The 18,974-nt window shown below is 45.8% G+C and overlaps 1 protein-coding gene across 9 annotated transcripts in view; it reads left to right on the top strand.

The window, feature by feature from the left end:
• Positions 1–15,760, top strand: part of TRIM66 (tripartite motif containing 66) — a 56,854-nt gene extending 41,094 nt beyond the window's left edge. For all 9 annotated transcript variants that reach the window (XM_023522939.1, XM_023522938.1, XM_023522934.1 and 6 more), the window contains 10 exons: positions 8,899–9,420; positions 9,581–9,773; positions 11,295–11,355; positions 11,801–11,975; positions 12,276–12,565; positions 13,022–13,148; positions 13,479–13,553; positions 13,931–14,083; positions 14,500–14,718; positions 15,461–15,760. In XM_023522939.1, the coding sequence (XP_023378707.1) occupies positions 8,899–9,420; positions 9,581–9,773; positions 11,295–11,355; positions 11,801–11,975; positions 12,276–12,565; positions 13,022–13,148; positions 13,479–13,553; positions 13,931–14,083; positions 14,500–14,718; positions 15,461–15,520 (1,875 nt within the window). In that variant the 3' untranslated portion in view covers positions 15,521–15,760. The remainder of the gene's footprint in view (positions 1–8,898; positions 9,421–9,580; positions 9,774–11,294; positions 11,356–11,800; positions 11,976–12,275; positions 12,566–13,021; positions 13,149–13,478; positions 13,554–13,930; positions 14,084–14,499; positions 14,719–15,460) is intronic.
• The last annotated feature ends 3,214 nt before the right edge of the window (positions 15,761–18,974 follow it).

The raw sequence follows: 18,974 nt of genomic DNA, 5'->3' as shown, positions 1-18,974 counted from the left end.
ACAGTTCCTCCCCGACCCCATGTCACTCCCACACACACACGTATCATGGGACCAGCTGACTTCATGTGGAGTGGAAGGGGCAAAGGGAAAGAAAGCCCATTTTATTGAACACCTTACTCTGTGCCTAGAAACTGTACGTAGCGCTTCCCAACAGTTCTGTGTGATAGGCATCTCCATTTTATAGCTAAGGAAACTGAGGTCCAGATCCCTATAACTAGGTAAGAGGATCTCATTTATTTAAAATGAGATCTATCAAAATCCAAAGCCCAATTGACCCCCACACCTGTCATCCTCCTAGCTGGAACCTCAGTCTTGTGCCATGCCTTCCAACTAGCCCTCCCTGTATCCCTTGGCACTGTTCCTCTTGTCCTGTTGCCTTCTCTGGTTTGGGGCCCTTTGCCCTCCCGATGCCTCCCTTCAGCCCTGTACCTGAAGCTCTGTCAGCTATTCTGCACTCTCCCAGCCTGTACCCTTAGCCCTGCAGCAACCTTCTGGACCTATAGCCTCAGTTTCACAGTTGTTCTGTGTACTTACCCCTCACCATGTTTTCCGTAGCAGCACCAGTGCCATTATGTCTTGAGATAGATCAGTCTATCTCAGTGATACTTGAGAAGAGAGTTTAGAAAAGTAAGGGATGGAAAAAATGAAATCTTAACTTAGAAATCCCTAGTTACTCTTGTAGTCTAGGTAGATTTCTGGTATTAGTGTTTTTTTGTTTGTTCGTTTATGCCTGGCCTATCCCACCTGTTGAAAATGCTTAGGCCTAGAGACCGTAGAGATGCTGTAAAGAGGCCCTCTGTAGTTCCTTAGGGATTTGATCCTGGGCCCTTAAATTCTAATACTTGGGCTAGCTGCTTATCCATCCAGACATTTATTTATTCACTCAATATTATATATATACACGTATCTCCTAGTATGTGCCAAATATTTTGTTAGATGTCAGGCACATATTGGTGAATAAGATAGTCTCACACTAGAGCTTACAATCTAGAGGGAGAGATAGTTAAACAAGCAACAACCATAAAGTATGGTAAAGTGCTGTGATAGTCATTGGGGTATATAGAAGGACCACCCAACCCTGGGAGGAGGGAACTGTTCACAGAAGATTTCGTAGAAGAAATGATTTTAAGCTGAGATTTGTAGGAGAAGAAGTTAGGCCTGTGAAGGGGGTAGGGGTGGGGTCTAGAATGAATAGTCAAAGGTAATGGCAGGTAGGAAGCTCCGGAAGTGAGAGAAAGCCTCGGGCACTTAGGGGGTTTCAGATAATTTGACTTGGTAGGAGTCCAAGATGTATTGGGGAATGAAAGTGAAACCAGAGAGGCTAGAAGGCCTTGTAAATTATGCTCTGTAGTTAGCATTCGGTCTTCTGGGTTTTGAGGAGGGAATGAAGGACTTCTAGCAAGGAGGAACCTGGTTTGAATTAAATTTTAAAAAGATCACTTTAGCTCTAGTAATGGAGACCAAAATAGTCCAGAGGAGAATTAGGAGAGGTTGGATGACATCGGTAACATGGGAATAAAGAGGAAGCAATGACTTTGAGAGATCAGATCACAGGAGCTTTTGGACTCAGAGTCTGATGGATGATGGGAACTGAGGGAGAGAAAGTCCTTTGGCTTAACACCCAGGTCTGTTTTGGCCCCTGGGTTGCCATTCACTGAGATGTGAGCATGGGAAGAAGGCATATTTTGGGGGAGGAAAAAGTTTTGAATTGTTCTGCTGTGGAAGCTATGTTAGATGACCAGAAGGCAGCTAGCTGTAGATGTCAGTACTTCAGAAGGAAGCATGGGAATTGCCAGTGCTCAAGTGGTAGTTGAAGCCATGCAGAAAATGCGTCTGCTTATTTAATGAGTCTCAGTTTCATTTCTAAACACAGGACAGAGGAAAGGAGGTGAGCCACACACAAGCACGGAGTCTGTGCTACCTCTGTGGGTGGCCCACAGGGCTCTCCGAGCAGCAAGGGGATGCTGCTCTCCTGTGTGGCTGCAGGTTGGTAGTGGGGTTAGTGAAGGTCCTAGGATCTCTGATTTCTCATTTTGAGCTGCCCTGGCCTTTATTAACTTGTGTTCATGCAGAGGTTTGGAGGGCAGGAGGCCTGGAATTTTTCAGATGTTTTATAGGCTTCTTCGTGGCTTGGATTCCCAGTAAAAGGAACCTCAAGGTTGCCATCCTAGCCCGGAGGACCCTTTGGGTCTACTTGACTGAGAGAAGTTCTAGTTATACACACAGCTACTGAAATAAGAACGGGGCTTTGTTTTTGACGAGATTCATTACCTTGAGCCTGGGATTGGGCAGGGTGGAGGGTATGAAGCTTAAAGACACCAAATAAAATTTTGAGCATCTTCTCATTAATTGATAATAATTTGTATAGCATTTGTACTTTTTTTTCCATAAGTTTTTACATGGATTATTCCATTTTATCTCTTTGTTTATCCTAGAAATACTATGAAGAAGCCACTTTCTTATTCCCCTTTGAAAGATGTGGAAACTGAGACACAGAGAGGTTAAGTGACCATTTAAGACTTATACAATTGATTATTGGCAGTGTTAGGGCCAGAGCACAGGTTTCTGATTCATCCCTGCTCATATCTAGGCTCAATTACCTTTATGTGTGTACTGCAGTGGGAGGAGTAGGGCCCCATTTGGCCTGTAACCTGCTAGATTCCACTGTCTTTACTATCTTTGAAGTAGTTGAGGCCTTGCTGGGAAGATGGCTTAGGAGCCAGCCTGGTTTGGTCTTGGTTATCTTTATCTGGTAAAGGTGTTTTAATCTCTAGCCCACTCTTCAGCCTGTACTGGTCTAAGTGCCAGGGCGAGTCAGAAGTCTATCTAAAGATCACAGACCAGAGGAACCTGTGGCACCAGACACCTCTCCATGTGTGTGTTCCACAGGAACTCGTTAATGCTCTGAGCTGTATCACCACAAGGAAGATTTTTGTTACAGCAGAAAAGCTGTGCACAAGTACCTGAGAGCTGGTACTAAATGAGCTGATGGTGAAAGCAGATTGCTGCTGAAAAATGAGATGTGAAAGTTCTAGATGGCTTTTATTGTGGCTTGAGCTCTGCAATCTCAGGAGCATTTTATCCCACCACCTTCCCAGTATCCAGCAAGATGTTTTTGAATGAAACGAAATTGACATTTGTCTGACACTAGTTGTTGCCTAAGCTTCCTAATCTTTATTTAGCCACTCTGAAGAAAGACCATGGTTATAACTCTACAACAGGACCCCCTTACATCCCAAGTGAAACTGGAAGACATTTTGATGGCTTCATTTCATACTTCTGAACTAGTTGACTGCTGAACAATACACACACCTCTTTACTCAAAGCTCTCATGGAGTCAAGGCTGGAGGCATCACAGAGAGCTGCATCTGGGTCCCAGCTCACACGCAAGATGGATCTCTCTTCTGCTTATATAATGTGGCCCTAGATCTTTAACAGAGAACTTCAAGGGCATCAGAATGCTGTTCATGGCTTGAGAGGAGGCTGGGATGTATTTTCAGTAAGTGTTACCAAGGCAGTAGGCATTCCTGTGGTCCAGATTATTAAGAGAGATACAGAAGAGTAAAGGATTATGACTCATACAAATGGCATTTATTACCATTATTAAAACGTTTTGATGCCTGAGCTCTAAATTTGATTCTTACAACTCAGTGAGATTTACATTAACCTATAAGAAAGAAATTAAAGCCCAGAGATGGGAAATGGCTTGCTTAAACTCATACTCTAAACTCTGGCATAAATGAGGAAATACTAAGCATCCTGCCTTCATGGTCTCCAAATCTACTGGTATGGACCAGATCATGAGTTCTCAACCTAACAATCTTTTCCTCATAGCCTAGCACTGACAGCAGCTTTTGCTTAGAATGTTCCTGAGTAAAGCACCTGTTGAAGCCCTCTTAGGGCACAGCCTATAGTTAGCACATGCAAAACTATACAGAGATCCACTCTGTCTTACTCAGGAATCAAGCCAAACACTCCCCAGGTCTGGTTCCCTGGGTTTAGCTCCCTCTAGGAAGCCTGTCTCCTTAGTTCTAGCCTGATAGAATTCACAAACCAAACCCAAGCTCTTTGTCTAGGTCTCCTGGTCCATGAGAAAACAAGTCCTTGCTTCTGGGCTTTAAGTTTCTTTATCCTGGCCTAACTAAAATACCTCTGGCCTATTTCTCCTGAGTCTGGAAGGCTTGAACCCCTCCAAGTGTTTTGAGGGTTCCACTTATTTTGGCTTTCTCTTCAGATTCACAAGGATCCACTTATTCCTTTCTTTTCTGTCTACCTCAGACTCTGGGATCCACTTTCGTTTTTCTGTCTTTCCGGGATCATCAGGGCACTGGACACTGCTCAGTTCCTCTTTCTTCACTATCCATTTGACTTTGGTCAGTTGGTGTAAATCAGCATAGTGACATCCACAGCAGTAGCCCTGATTCGTACAAGAGCTTTTCATTGCTTTGGAGGAACCCTCACGGTCAACAAGAGCAACAATTTCACTATTTAAAAAATCCACTTATGAAACCACTTGCTGGAAAAGTTAGTTCCTTCCTCTGCTATCTGATTCAGCTGTCTCAAGATCTGCTCTACTGTTAAACCAGTCTATCTAATCTGAAGCTGTTGAAGCACTCAAAAGTTCTAAGGATTTAATTCACAAAGCTATTTACTGCTATCCTTGCCTCCTTATCTGTTTCCTTCAACCAGAGTATGAAGGCCTTCAATGTGTTTCCAAGATACAACTCCCAAGCCATTTGGTTCCTTTTCCTACTGTACATTTACACAATGGTTAGTCTTTGACAATTTTAACTGCTGGAACAAAAACCTGAAACCAGAAGTGATCGGTCAAAGCTTCAGAGCAGCAACAAAAACAGATGTCACAAACCCCATGCATTATATTCTGTATGTCATTATAAGCCCATACTCAGGTATCTTTCTAGTCAGTGTTCTTGATCTAGCAAGCTCAGTTATATGTTTTTCTTTGGAACTCTTTAGTTTTCCTATATTATAGCAGTAAGCAGATTAGAAGCAGGGAGTCAGTACTTCTATAATGGCAACTAATAACAAGGGAGAAGGCAAGAAACATCACCTGGAAAAGTGGCATGGTGTGAGCACTGTTAAAAGACAAGCGAAGCACTGCAGTCTTGGAAGTTTCCTAAAGCACCACTGAACTACGGCCGCCCCCCAAGAAGTAGAAGTTCATCAAAGTTCCTTTACATCGCTAACACGTGGTCTCAGTAGGCTCCATGTACTCTGATTAATAAGACAGGGTAATGTGTGAAGTGTTTCAGAAGTGGTCCCATTCAAAATAATATCTTTTAGCTATTTCTATTTTGTTATGGGAAGAGGTATGTTTCAAGATATCTGGAAATTAATTTCTATGGAATACCACCCTATCTGTGCTACTTTATCACCAGCAATATTATCTTGCTGTAAGAACCTGGAATTTATATTAAACTCAGGGATGTGTACTAAGTGTCTGTTTATTGACTTTTCAGTCCCATCTTACTAGCTAATGGTGTAAAATCAAGACCAGCCAGCGGCTTTTTAAGGGTGGGCTCAGATGCCTAGTCTTGGGGCCTATAGGAGCTTGGGAAATCTGGGTAATCACTCTGTGTCTCAATTTCCCTTCTTGTTAAAATGAAAGAACAATGCTTTCTCTGAATTTTGTCATCACCATGTGGTGATCATTAGAATAATAACCAAAACACATTGAAAAAGATCTGGGTGGTGAGGATAGGGAGAGGGAGGGCAGCAGGTAACAGAGGACAGATTAAACGGGAGACAGGTTAGATAGGTGAAGGATTGCATAGGTGACTAGTAGAAGAGGTCGATAGACAATTCAGGGAGGTAGCAGGCCAGGCAAGTTGTGGAGGCAGGTGGTTCAGTCAGGTAGATGCTGTACATTTTAGGTGAGGTGATTCAGACAGATCAGGTGGGTGCAAACAGAGGTAAGGAGATAAGAGAAGGAGAGATAAGAGGCAAGAAGAGGAAAAGGACAAGGACAGGAACATACAGTTTGGAAGGAGAGGAAATTAAGGGCAAACGAAGACATGTTAAGTCAGAGAGGAAAAAGGAAGCTCTTTATTCTCAGGGCAATCTTTCCACTTACCCCAAAGGTGACCTGAGTGGATTATCAGAGTGAATGTTCTTGGCATTTTGATTTCTTTTACTCCCTGAACTAGAAAATGGCTTATTTTCATTTGCAAACCTCCAATACGTATTTTTCCTCATGAAATCTGAAGATTTCTGTATGTTTGTATGTAAAGATGAAATCAGGGTATCAGTTATTTATCTGACAGCTTGGAAGTATCACTGATTGTCCTATGCAGACTTTACTGCTGACCATATATTTTCACCTTTTCTCATTTGACCTCTGAACAATCCTGGGTGCTAGAGAGGGCAGGTGGTATTATCTCCATTGACAGCTGAGCTCCTCTGTGTGTGAGGCACCAAATGTCAGTTGTGGCCACATTCCCAGGCCCTCCTCCAACCCTAGCATGCACTTGAGAAGGCCTTTCCTTCCTTGTAGGCCCTAAAGACTCAGCCTGCTTTCCTGGCCCCAAAAGTAGGCCCTCCCTTTAATCTTACTCACCTTGTAGTGCTGGCAGCAGAGTAGGATGGAGGTTCTCAGCTCTCCTCTTTTTACATGAATGAAGTACCAGCCCTTCACTCCAGAGAGACAGACGAAGTATTAAAAATAACTAACACACAGCATACATAGGTTCCAGAAATGCCATTGTGTTTGTATAGCCTGTAGAAGGGGAGTTGGGGCTGGCTTCCTCATAGCACTTGCTCCGAGTCCCTTCTCAGAACCTCTCCCCATGGACATTTCCCAGGTTCTTGTTACCACTGCTAGAGTTTCACCCTACCTCCTGACAGCCTTGACCTCCTTGAGATTGGCTGTAGATATGAAGACAAAAGAGACCAGCTTAGTCTGACCTCATGCTGTTATGGCACTGTTATGGGTGTTTATGGGGGCATGTCTATCAAGTCATGTTTCCACAATTCTTCCAGGAAAGTTGATATCCTACAAATGTGATCGCTACCCCTAATCTGAAAGTTTTGTCTTTGAGAATGTAATCTTGTACATATTTTATGACATACAGCACATCACCATTATTACTTAGAATGGTCCCAGATGGATTTTGGTGCTTTTAATACAATGCTTGACACTAAGGATCTCACTGAGAGCCATCTATGTCATCAGTAGTTGAAATGAACACCAGAATCGCATTAAATGTATAAGTTAAATAGGGGAAAGGTGAGAAAAATCCAGCTCAAAGATTAGACTGCTCTATATTATGAAAGGGAATGCAATAATTGTTGGATATTCTTTTCCATAGATGAGGAAATATATTAAAAAGCTATGGTAGTTCATCACCAGGACAGCAAGGGGATGCCAAGAGATGCAGGCCAGGGCATATTTGGGTTCCGACTGCAGTCTCTTAAGCTGGGCTCCATGCCTAGTTTGTCTAATTTGGTGTGAGCATTTCCCCCATCCTTCCTTCTCTTCAACATTTTTTATCTTAGGACTTAAACTATAGAGCAAATTAAACCCTTTTTTTGTGAAGACTATTGAACTGCCAAGGAACACATAAAAAGCAAACTTCTTTGGCGAGGTAAAAGGTATTTAGCTCCATCTGCTTTTAAAATTGAGAATTAAGACTACAAAATATAAGCTTCACTAAGGCAGTTAAATAATAAGGGAAAAGGGTCAAGAGAGAAGAGAAAGAGATGATAAGAAAAAAGAAAAACAGGAGAGGAAGAGAGAGAAGAAAGTCAAGAGAGAGAAAGAGCAGGTAAAAGGAGGACAAAGAGATGGAAGAACAGAGTATGGGCCAGAGAGGGGAAGGGGGTAAGCATAAAGAAGGACAGAAGCAGACCGGCCAGAATTAAGAGTGTGGCTTTGGTGGCAGAGATCTGGATTCTAAATCTACAAAAATCCTACTTAGTGGTGAAACTAGAATGAGACTAGGATGGCTACTATAACTATTTCTATTCAACCTCATACTAGAAGTCCGTGTCAGTGGAGCAAAGCAAGAAGAACAAAAGTGAAGGAAGGAAGAAATAAAACTTGCTATTCATAGATGACATGATTTGTGTGCACAGAAAAATCCCAAAGTGATTTTAGCAATGTCTCTGGATAGAAGGTCAATATATGAAAATCAATTGTATTTCTATGTGTGAGCAGATAAAGAGAAATGAAAATTTACAAAATTTCCAATAACATTAAAAAAAAAACCTTCGGATGCCTTTCTGAGCCTTGATTTTCTCTGCGTAAAATCAGGACCACAACTACAACAATAACGATAATAATAGCAGCAGCAGCAGCTGGGGTTTATTGAGTACCTATAAGATGCAGACGTTGTTCTAAATATTTACATAGATTCTTTCTTTTAAACTTCACAACAACCCTTTAATGTTTGTTGTGAGGATTAAATGAGGAGATGTATGTAAAACACTCAAAAAATTGCCTTGCATGTACTAAATTCTTAAAAAATTTTAGCAATATAAAAACAATCATTATTTTAGAGAAATTCATAGACTCAGTTGTTAGTAGAACCAAGCTGTTATTCATTTGCTTAAGATTTGTAGAATAAATAGTCATGCATTATTATTGTTTTAAAGAAAATTTAAATAGCTCATTAATTTGTTTATTCGGCCAGGCACTGCTCTTGGGTCTAAGAATACAGAGGGTAAGCAGAATAGACAAAATCCATGTCCTAATGGAGTTTACAGTTTAGTAGGGGAAGCAGACATTAATCAAATGGTGTCAAAGATTGTGCTATGAGAATGAAGTAGAAGGAGTTATGAGAGCACAGAAGCAGGGGAACTCTTGTGGGCTGTATCTCTCCTCTCCGTCCCACCACCCCCAGCTAACAGCCTGACTTTGCCTTGTCTTTGCTCCTGCAGCACTCCACCTCTGTGAGCATTATGGGCTTTTCCAACACTCTGGAGATGGAGCTGTCATCTACCAGGCTGGCGAGGGCCCTAGAGCCACAGATCCAGAGTGTGAGCAGCCTAACAGCTGGCCGCCCCCAGGCAGTACCAGCCCTGCCGAGTGGCCCCCCACCAACTGTGTCCAGCCTGAGTAGTGGTCAAAACCAGGCTATGCCCAGCCTGACAGCCAGTCACCTGCAGACCATGCCGAGCCTTGTGCGTGGCACACCTCAGTCCATGCCCAACCTGATGAGTGATTCCTCCCAGGCCATCACAAGCCTGGCAAGTGATTACTCACAGGCCGGGCCCAACCTGATGTCTGGTTCCACCCAGGCTGTGCCAAATCTGGCAACTTGTCCTCTGCAGAGCATGCCTCCAGCTTCTGACATGCAGCCAGAAACTGGATCCAGCTGTAGTCCTGGCTCTGGCCAAGCTGCAGGGAGCCTGTGCTCTGGGGATGGGGCCGAGCCCTCCCTGGGGAATGCCCTGTGTAAGGTAAGTCCTGGGAAAACCCCATTCAACTTTCTCTGCTCATCACTGGACAAAAAGATGGCCCCTGAAGGCCTTACCCTGGCTTTAGCTTAACAGCTCTGTGACCACTAATCGCAAAAATGTCTGATTTCTTTGATTCTTGTTGGCCTTTTACACTTAAAAGATGGAAAGTGAGGATTCTACCCGCTTCACTGACTCTCTGGGACAAGGCCCCGCAGCCCCTGGTCTGGATGTTTCCAAGGATTTGGCTATCCCCTCAGAACTGGAGGAGCCAATTAATCTCTCTGTGAAAAAAACACCACTGGTCCCAATGGTCAGCACATCCATGGCTCTGCAGCAGTACCAGAACCCAAAAGGTGAGAGACTCAAGTAAGCAGCCTACTTTTTGTGCTGGCCACAGACTCGAGCAGATGGGCTCGGCATTTCCACGTGAGATAAAGGTCCGCAGACAGTCTCTAAGGCCGAGGGAGTAGTGTTTCTCAGGCAAACTTTAGTTCTCCTCTGTAGAACTGACTCACTAATTTCTGTTCCATTTCCCTCGCTGTGGCCATGGCTGACCCAGGCATGGCCAGGACTTGGCCTTTTTGTAACATTCCCCTGCAAAAGTTTCTGGGGGTCTGGAATATTGGTAGTGGGTAACAGGAAGAACTCACCCCAGAAAGTTAGCCTTGGCAAACTTTTTTAGGGAAAAGAGCATGTCTGACTTTGGAGTCAGATTGATCTAAGCTCTGTCTCTTTACGTTTGATTCTGGCCAAGATACCTTGCCTTTCTGAGTTAGTTTCTTTCTCTATAAATGGGGCTAATATTACCTGCCACATAGGCTGCTGGGACAAATTGCAGTGAAATCGTTTGGGGACTTAATCTGCAATAACAAGAATTTGCTTTGCAACCGGCAGTGATAAGGATTTGTGTTGTGCCACATAGCAAAGAGAATTTGGACCAGTGGAGATTGCCTCTAATCCTCTACTCAGCTATCTACACCCTTCCCGATGGGGCTACGCTACAGTTCTTTCTTTTGGGAAAGGTGAAGGGTAGATAGGAAGCAACTGCCTAGGCATCATATAGGACGATTTCAGTTCAGTGTATGATGTGTTTAGTTTGTTATGATCAGTCTATTTCCTACATGTCTAATAAATGAAAATGAAACAAATTTTCTCCTTTTTTCCTCACATTGACTGAATAACCAACTGAAAAATTATTGGTTCTTATTAACTACACAATTGTTTTGTTGTTTTAAGAAAAACAATAACGTGACCTTGCATTTTAAGCAATTAAATTTTTTGGATCCTGCTGGCCTGTGAAAGTGCCCAGGACAGTGCCCAGTGCTGAGTGGGAGGTCAGTAAATGCCAGTTTCCTCCTCTCTGCTCACACCATCTCCTGCCCATGTACACAGACTGCACTACTCAGGGCAGTGCTGATGGGAGCCTCTTGCCTATGGAGTGTGAGCTGGATTCTCAGGCAGTGCTAGAATCCCAGCAGTTGGCTGAAAAGGCAGAGGCCAGATAGAATGACTCCTGAAAACAGGTAACACCAGTGTATGAGGAACCAGTGATTTCTGAGCTCACTTTGAAGGCGAGAAGCTGGCTTCTCAGTACCTGATCCAACACTCACACTAGGCAGCCCCTGAGTATTATCTGTGTTTATCTTTTTGAGAAGAAAGTGGCCTTCTTCTCCTCTTAGGAAGGAGAGCCATGGTAGGATTGTTACCACTAGGAATTACTACAGTGTATGTAATAATTGTGTGGCCAAAGGTATGAGTAGCAGATATGAGTGGAAGGTGTGGGTGACAAGGTGTGTTGTCATACATACATGTCATAGGTATGTATGTATGTATTTATTATTTTGTTTTTATTTTTATTTTTATTTTTACTTTAGAGTATGAGACTTTTGAACGAGAAGCTCTGGAGCTGGATACGAAAGAGAACCAGAGCATCAGGTAACAGACTCTTGGCCCAAACTTTTTCTCCCAACCCCCAACTTTAAGTCCTGGGAGGCTGGCATGGGAAGTAAGCATCCTCAATGGCTTAACTAGAAGCAGAAGTCTGCCTGCAAGTGTCTTCTTCAACCCCCAGGTCCCCACGTGGTTGGGCGTCTGGGATGGTTGTGGGAGGATGTTGTGGCTCCTGCACCGCGAGGCATGCTCTCTGTGTGCAGTCCTCCCTCTTTAAAGGATCCCCCTTCTTTGACAAAAGGGCTTCCCAGAGGCTGACAGAGTCTGGCCAGGCAGAGCTGGGCAGGAGGGCAGAATATGGGCCTGTCGAAGGTTGGACTGAGGAGATGTTGAGTGGCAATTCAGTCATAGGATCATGGATGAGCCTGACTTAGAGGCTGGCATTAGAAGAAGCGCCCACAAAGACCCAGGGGTGTCTCTCTTGCCATAGAACCTTCAGTCGTGAGCCCAAGATTCCCTATGTGCGACTGGAACGACTCAAGATCTGTGCTGCCTCCTCGGGAGAGATGCCTGTGTTCAAGTTGAAGCCACAGAAGAATGATCAGGATGGGAGCTTCCTGCTGATCATTGAGTGTGGCACTGAGTCCTCCAGCATGTCCATTAAGGTACCACTTTGCTCTGCCTTGGCCTTGAACCTTGGCCCAGCCTAGGAGTCTCTCTTTTCTCTCTGCTGCCAGAATTCTGTCTCTGGCCTTGTCCCGAGTCTCTGAGTGGGGCTACAGCTTGGCCAGACTTTGTGCCCTGCTGTAAGGGGCCTGTGAGATGCACATTAGGAGTGGGGCTTGGCTGGTTTATAGTCCTGGAATAAGTCCCTGCTCAGGGCTTGTCAGCACCTCTTCTCTTTCCCTCCCTCAACAACCCACTGGTGATGTGCTCTGATTGCTCACACTCGCTTCTTCCCCAAGGTCAGCCAGAACAATCTGCCTGATACCACCCAGGCCCCAAGTCTGGGAGGAAGAAAGGTCACTGTCACATCTCTGGCTGGGCAGCGGTCCCCAGAGGTGGAGGGGGCATCTCCTGAAGAGCACAGACTCATTCCTCGAGCCCCTGTAGTCAAGAAGGGGCCCCCAGCACCAATAGAGAATGAGGACTTCTGTGCTGTGTGCCTCAATGGAGGAGAGTTGCTGTGTTGTGACCGCTGCCCCAAGGTGTACCACCTTTCCTGCCACTTGCCAGCTTTGCTCAGCTTCCCAGGGTGAGTCTTGCCCATTCAGGGCCATCACTCGGCCGGCAGTGAGATCTTCCAGGGGTGATTATTCCAGGCCAGGCCTATGGGTGGGCTTTCTCCCCGCCTTGGGCCTGCATGAAATGCAGTCTGTGAGTTAGTGGTCCTACAACTATGTTCCTTCTGCACACTGAAATGTAGATGTTTGAAATTCATGTGGCTTCCTTTCCTTCTCTGTTCCCAGCTTCCTCCTGTCCCTGTATTCCTGTCCCAGTCCCTTCCTAACTCCTATTTTCCTATATCCATTAAATCCTGAGTTACTAAATTTCTCTCAAGTTTATAGCTAGGAAGCCATCTCCTATAGGACAGGGGTAGGGACTCAGTTTCCCATGCCACCGCCCGCGCGCCTGTCTTGGGGCACAGGGACAGGGGAGGGAGTTCTGGGCGTATGCGCTGAGGCCTAACTTAGCCTCCCCACCTCTGCAGGGGAGATTGGGTGTGTACCTTGTGCTGCAGCCTGACCCAGCCCGAGATGGAATACGACTGTGAGAATGCCCGCTATAACCAGCCTGGAGTGCGGGCCTCTCCTGGCCTGAGTGTATCTGATCAGAAGGTAGGGAGTGGTCTCTGGGAACCAGGTTCCCTGCCTGGGGCAGCCTCCCTGTGCCAGTGGGCTGAGGCCTTTGCGTGGCAGTGAGAGGCCTCTCCAGTATCCTCTCTCTGGGCCTATGCCTGACAGCTTGGCCCATTGGGAGTTTGCTATAATTTTCCTTCTGCCAGCTGTTTTCCTCTGGCCTGGGAGGCTGAACTTTGTCTTAGCATGGTGGCTCATACTCTGTAGGACAGAGCCAACCCCTTTAGAGTTATCAGGGTCACTATCTTTAGTTCTTATTGAGGTGGGGCCAGAACAAAGTAATACTATTGCCAATTCTGATTTCTGCAGAAGTGTGAGAAGCTGGTACTGTCCTTGTGCTGCAACAGCCTCAGCCTGCCTTTCCACGAACCTGTCAGTCCGCTGGTAAGGAAGGCCTCACTGTTTCTGCCTGCTCCTGCGCTTTCTGCTTAGAGAGCCCGAGGCCTGGGGGCAGATCCCCGTGGTACCCAGGTGGGCTCAGAGCACAGCCATTGGAACTGTATTAATTTGTGGATGGTCCAGGAGACCAGGGGTCCATGGCCACTACAGCCTCCCCACCCCTAAAACTTCTGCTGCATCAGACCTGACTGGACAACTAAAACATTCCTCCTTTTCCCTTCCTCTGTCTTTTCTCTATACTTTTCTTCCTGCCACTTTTCTCTTATGTTCTTTCACGTGTATGCCAATTTATTCTCCATCTCTTCTTTTTTCTTGTCTACACCTCTACTTCTCTCTTCCTGCTTTGCCTCCTTCTCCCCCAGGCTCGGCATTACTACCAGATTATCAAGAGGCCCATGGACCTGTCAATCATCCGGAGGAAGCTGCAAAAGAAGGACCCAGCTCACTACACCACACCAGAGGAGGTGGTGTCAGACGTGCGCCTCATGTTCTGGAATTGTGCTAAGTTCAATTATGTATGTCTTGCCTGTTTTGCCTTTCCCCTATTTCCCAGTGACCCCAAGACTGTCATGGCCCGGTGGGGTGTCAGGTTTGGTCATGGGCTGCTATAAAGACCTAGGAGTAGACCTCTGGGGCCTACTGTAGTAGTGAGTGTCTAAAAGCTTTCTCTCACACTTTAGCCTCAGTAAGACTCTGGAGGAAGATGAGGGAGTACTAGTGACTGGCCACTTGTGGGTAGCTATCAGGGTCACTTCTGCTTTAATAGCTAATATCAAACTGCTTTTTCTGTGTCCTGAGGAGAAAAACATTAAGTTCCAGACATCCAGGAGACCCAGCTAGGCTTTGTGCTCTCTGTATAGGTCTTGAGGGGCCTGGAAGACGTGGACTGGTGGAAACAGACTAGACTATCTCTGCTCTCCTTCCCCTTCAGCCTGATTCCGAGGTTGCAGAGGCTGGCCGCTGCCTGGAGGTGTTCTTTGAGGGCTGGTTGAAGGAGATCTACCCAGAGAAACGATTCGCTCAGCCAAGGCAGGAGGACTCAGACTCCGAGGAGGTGTCTAGCGAGAGTGGTTGTTCCACTCCCCAGGGTTTCCCGTGGCCCCACTACATGCAGGAAGGCATCCAACCCAAGAGGCGGCGACGACACATGGTAAAAGTTTGCTGCCAGCTGGCAGGCAGGTGGATGGGCGGGTGATTGGGCAGCCAGGGGAACCTGAGCAACATGAACAGAGCAACCTAAAGTGAAGCTGCTCAGGTGGCACAAGAGAGTGATGACAATGAATCATCACTTTCAGCCCCTAAGAAGAAGGCAGGGCAGTGCAGGGCTCATCAACTCCAGTTACCCTTGAGGTTCAGAATTCAAAGAAGTGGATGTACAGCCCAGGGCCACTCAGTAAATTAACGGCAGAATTGGAGTGAGAATCAAGGTCTCCTGACTCCCACCTCAGTGCTGGTTATTCCACACTGTGATGCCCAGAGTAGAAGTATCTGGTCTCAGTGCCTGATCTCAACTTAGGTTTGGGAGAAAGGATGGGATCTTTCCAGCCCCTTGATATAGAGAAGGAAGGAGAGGTGTTACTTGCAGCAAAGAGAGCGCCTCTGATCTTTTGGCTGGTCCCACCTGTACAGACCTGAAATATCAATTTGATATTATTTAATTCCACTGAAATGTATCCCTGCCTACTGTGCTCCAGGGTCTGACCAGCCATCCCCAGTTGTTTATGATACTTCACATGCAATGTTTAGTGGCTTCAGTGAGTTTTGCTGTTGTATTCCGGGGGTAGAATAAAACACTTGGGCTCTGGAGAATCCCAATCTGGACACTTACAGCCTTTTCACATTAATAAATCCTACATTTAGCCATTCCAAATCCAAATATTTTTTTCTTTCAGGAGAATGATAGAGCAAAAAGAATGTCGTTCCGCCTGGCCAACAGCATCTCCCAGGTGTGAGAGCTGGAAGGAGACAGAACCCTCTGGCAGATGGTGTCCCATCCTGTTGACCACTCCTCCCCACCTTTCAGCTCATTCTCTTCAGATTGTGGATGTGAGACAAGTCTTGTCGAGCTGTGTAGTGCCCTTCTTTGCCATTTGCATCTTACAGAATTTATTTGGGAGCCATAGTGCATCCACTACAGAGAAGATTTCAGTAATAAACAGCAAAGAGGGAGGTGTTCCCTATTACCAGAATAATCAGTTGTGTAGGGTCCACTTGACAAGACTAAGCCTGGTCAGGCTCGGGAGGACCTAACTTCCTTGGTGAATTCTTCCTGTTGAGGAAAGCAGACTTTTCTCACCTTACAGTGTGCAGGGCTCAGGAGCAATGTATATATCTGAACTCCTCTTGGGCTCAAAAGAGGGTAAAAGAAGGGAGAGAGTTTCTGACATGTGGCAGGCCTGTGATCCCTGATCCAGCACAGCCAAAGACTGTCACTGTTTGCCTTTGCTTGGCCTGCTGGGACAGAGGCACCTGCCCTGAGCAGGGTCATGGAGGCTTCTGGATGCCAGAGGTCTCAATTGGTGCCTATTCGGATTCTAACGGTTTTCAGGGTATTTGTTTTTCATGCCCCCTTTCCTGTTGTCGACTTAGGTGGCCACTCTGAAAGTGCTATGGATGGTATGACATTCTTGACTGGGTTGGGTGGCTGTGCAGAGATCACTTACATCTTCAGGCTCAGATTTCACTGAGCTTAAGAAGATGTCAACTTCAGAGTCAGCCCTCTATGCCACTTACTTTGGGCTAATAGCTCTTCTTTGGTGTCAGAATCTACCTTCCTAGAATGATTGTTGGTGACCCAGCCCTTCGTTATCCTCATTTAGAGTTTGGATCCTGAGTTCTGCTTGGGAATCTGAGGCAGTTGCTTTAGGTCCAGAGTTTCCTGGGCAAGGAGAGTGACCCACAGCCAGCTCAGTTTGCTGGGCCTCTCCTCCGGCTTAGAGATCCTAGTCTTCAACCCATCCACGTTCACAGAGCCAAAGATCAGAAGAGAGTCCTCTGGCTTGTCTGACCTCAGGCTGTCCACAGCCCAGAAAAAGCCAAGACTCTACTGGTAGCTCTTTTTTTGTTGTTGTTATTGGAAGTTGAAGGCCAGAGTGGCTGGCAGGAGCCAGACCTAAGATGTTCTGGTGAGGGTGGAGAAGGGGAAAACTGAGAGGTAAGAAGCCAGTAACCCCGAAGCAACTTCAGGACTTTACTTCTCCTAGAAATCAGGGAGGAGTGTTCTAGAAGCCACGGGAACAGGAACAGAGTTCCAGGCTGCATTTCGGTTGGATCTTCACAGTCCATTCAGGATGTTTGGGAGGAAGAAGCGTAGGCAGATGCTGGGGTTCAGGCCATCTTACCAGCAAAGTCTTGGTTGATAAAGGAACTATTGTTAATGTTGTGGGGGCACCAAGAACCTGGTGCTTCAGTGGCCTGGTGACACAACTCTCCCTGGCTTTATCATGGTGTGGCTAATTTCAAAGGAGTCTTAGGTCATGGCTTTATTTTTGCTAAGAGATGCAGTTTAAGGAAGTTCTTGTTTGTAGGGCCTTCGTTAATGGGAATATTTTGATCAGAGAAAACATTTCTTCTCTCCTTGCGAGTCGATGGTACTGCTCATTTCCTCTCCACCCAGGCGGGAAGATCATCTCCACTGCAAAGCAAACCGTGCCCATTGACTTTCACCAGCACTTGCCAAGCTCTCCTAAGCAGGTGGGCTTCCATAATCCTGTTTTCTGGTGTTGGGTAACACTCCAGTAGCCAGGCAATCTTTGGACTTAGCCCTCGGCTCTTTGGGGCTCACATGACTTTCTCGTTTGGGCTCTGGCCACTTCCCTTTCAATTTTTGAATCATTTTCTTTATTTGGTTGGCTTGGCAAGATTACCTCTGTAATTACCTCACTAATTCCTGCTCTTGGTAATCTTTCCTTTGTGTGGCCCACATTTCCAACTCCCTTGAGCGAGCTTCATGGTGCTTTCTGTTGGGCAGCCAGGTGAAGGCTGTGACCAGCTCAAACTTAATCGAGATCCTTCCCCAGGACCAGTTAGAGACCAGAAATATAAATCAGAAATACCTGGTTAGGTGCTTGGCTTTCCTTCTATTAATGAAGCTTCCAGCTTGGGGATAGCCTGATGGGCCCAGGGATCAGCCTGCTGGGCCAGAGGACCTCAGTACTGGGTAGAGAGTCACATATTCCCCTCTGATCACAGAGACCCTGCATGCTGAAAGGCCCCCTTCAGACACCTGATCTAGGAGGGGCACGAGGTAGGGTGTCCTTTCCTCTAAGGGTTCGAGGCCCTGGCCCACCACACCATCCCTACACTGGTTACCTAAAGCACTGCTATCTCTCTGGTTTTCCCTGTGTGCTTAGCACCGATGTTTTGAGTCATAGTTATGTTTCATTTTGTTTTGTTTTGCATGCAGAAAACAGATCATGACTTTTTAGGTTTTTATTTTTTAAAGCAACTAGCTGAGTGATTGACTTCAGAGGCTCTTTGCAAACATTCAAGCTGATCCTATTTTTGATTTAGTTCAAGAATGGCCCCATTTTGAAATCAGTCAAGTCCTTTGACCCTTGACAAAGTCAGGAAATGTACACAATAAGTTCTGGATCCTTGTGGTACAAATGCAATCTTAGAGGAGAAATTGAGCTTCTTGGGTATGCTGAGAAACAGAAGAGTGAAGTGGCTTTAGTTGATGCAAAGAAGATTTTAGTGCCAACACTGGTACAGGAGAAACTTGCAGAGCATTCTTGCAGAACATGGGTAGGTTGGCCCGCCTGACTTCTACAGTTGCTAACCACATACCCTCTGCAGGTACCTCTCCCTGGTGGCAGCCACCAGATGCTCTGTAGGCTCTGCTTTACGAAGTCCCTGCCATCAACCCCAGTGCACTTTGGCTCCTAGTACCCACTTCTGGCAACAGGTCTTTGCTTGGCTCCTAAGGCCCCTCTTTGTTTGTTCCTGGGCTCTGCTTGGCTGCCCCTCTCAGTTCATTGTATATCCTATGTTCTTCTTTTCTGAACTCTTGAACTGAGACTTTTTCTTTATCACCACTGCTATACTTCCTCTTCTCCTACTCCCTCACTGCTATTTATTTAAACTGCTTGCTCCTTTAGCCCATTTTCATGGCCTCAGTTGTTCTCCCAGTCTTTCAGCCTTCTCCTGGACTTCTTCCTCATGCAGCCTGAACCCATGGCCCATCACACACTGACATTTTTAACAGTATCCTGAACTTTCTCATCCCCTTTAATTTTTGCTGAAACTATTAACCATTCTCTGTTTACTGCATCAACCTATTTTTTGCTCCCTCTTCCCGGGCTGCTAAGCATGGCAGATTCATAGTTGACAGCCTCGGTTGGGCTCTCAGTATTGATTGGTATATCTTTGACTTGTTATTACTGATTTCCATTCATGCCCTTCATC

The sequence above is a fragment of the Pteropus vampyrus genome, unplaced genomic scaffold (assembly GCF_000151845.1).
Source record: "Pteropus vampyrus isolate Shadow unplaced genomic scaffold, Pvam_2.0 Scaffold366, whole genome shotgun sequence".
Classification (NCBI taxonomy): domain Eukaryota; kingdom Metazoa; phylum Chordata; class Mammalia; order Chiroptera; family Pteropodidae; genus Pteropus; species Pteropus vampyrus.
Note: the sequence above shows the minus strand (reverse complement) of the source record. Positions and strands in the feature narration are given on the sequence as shown.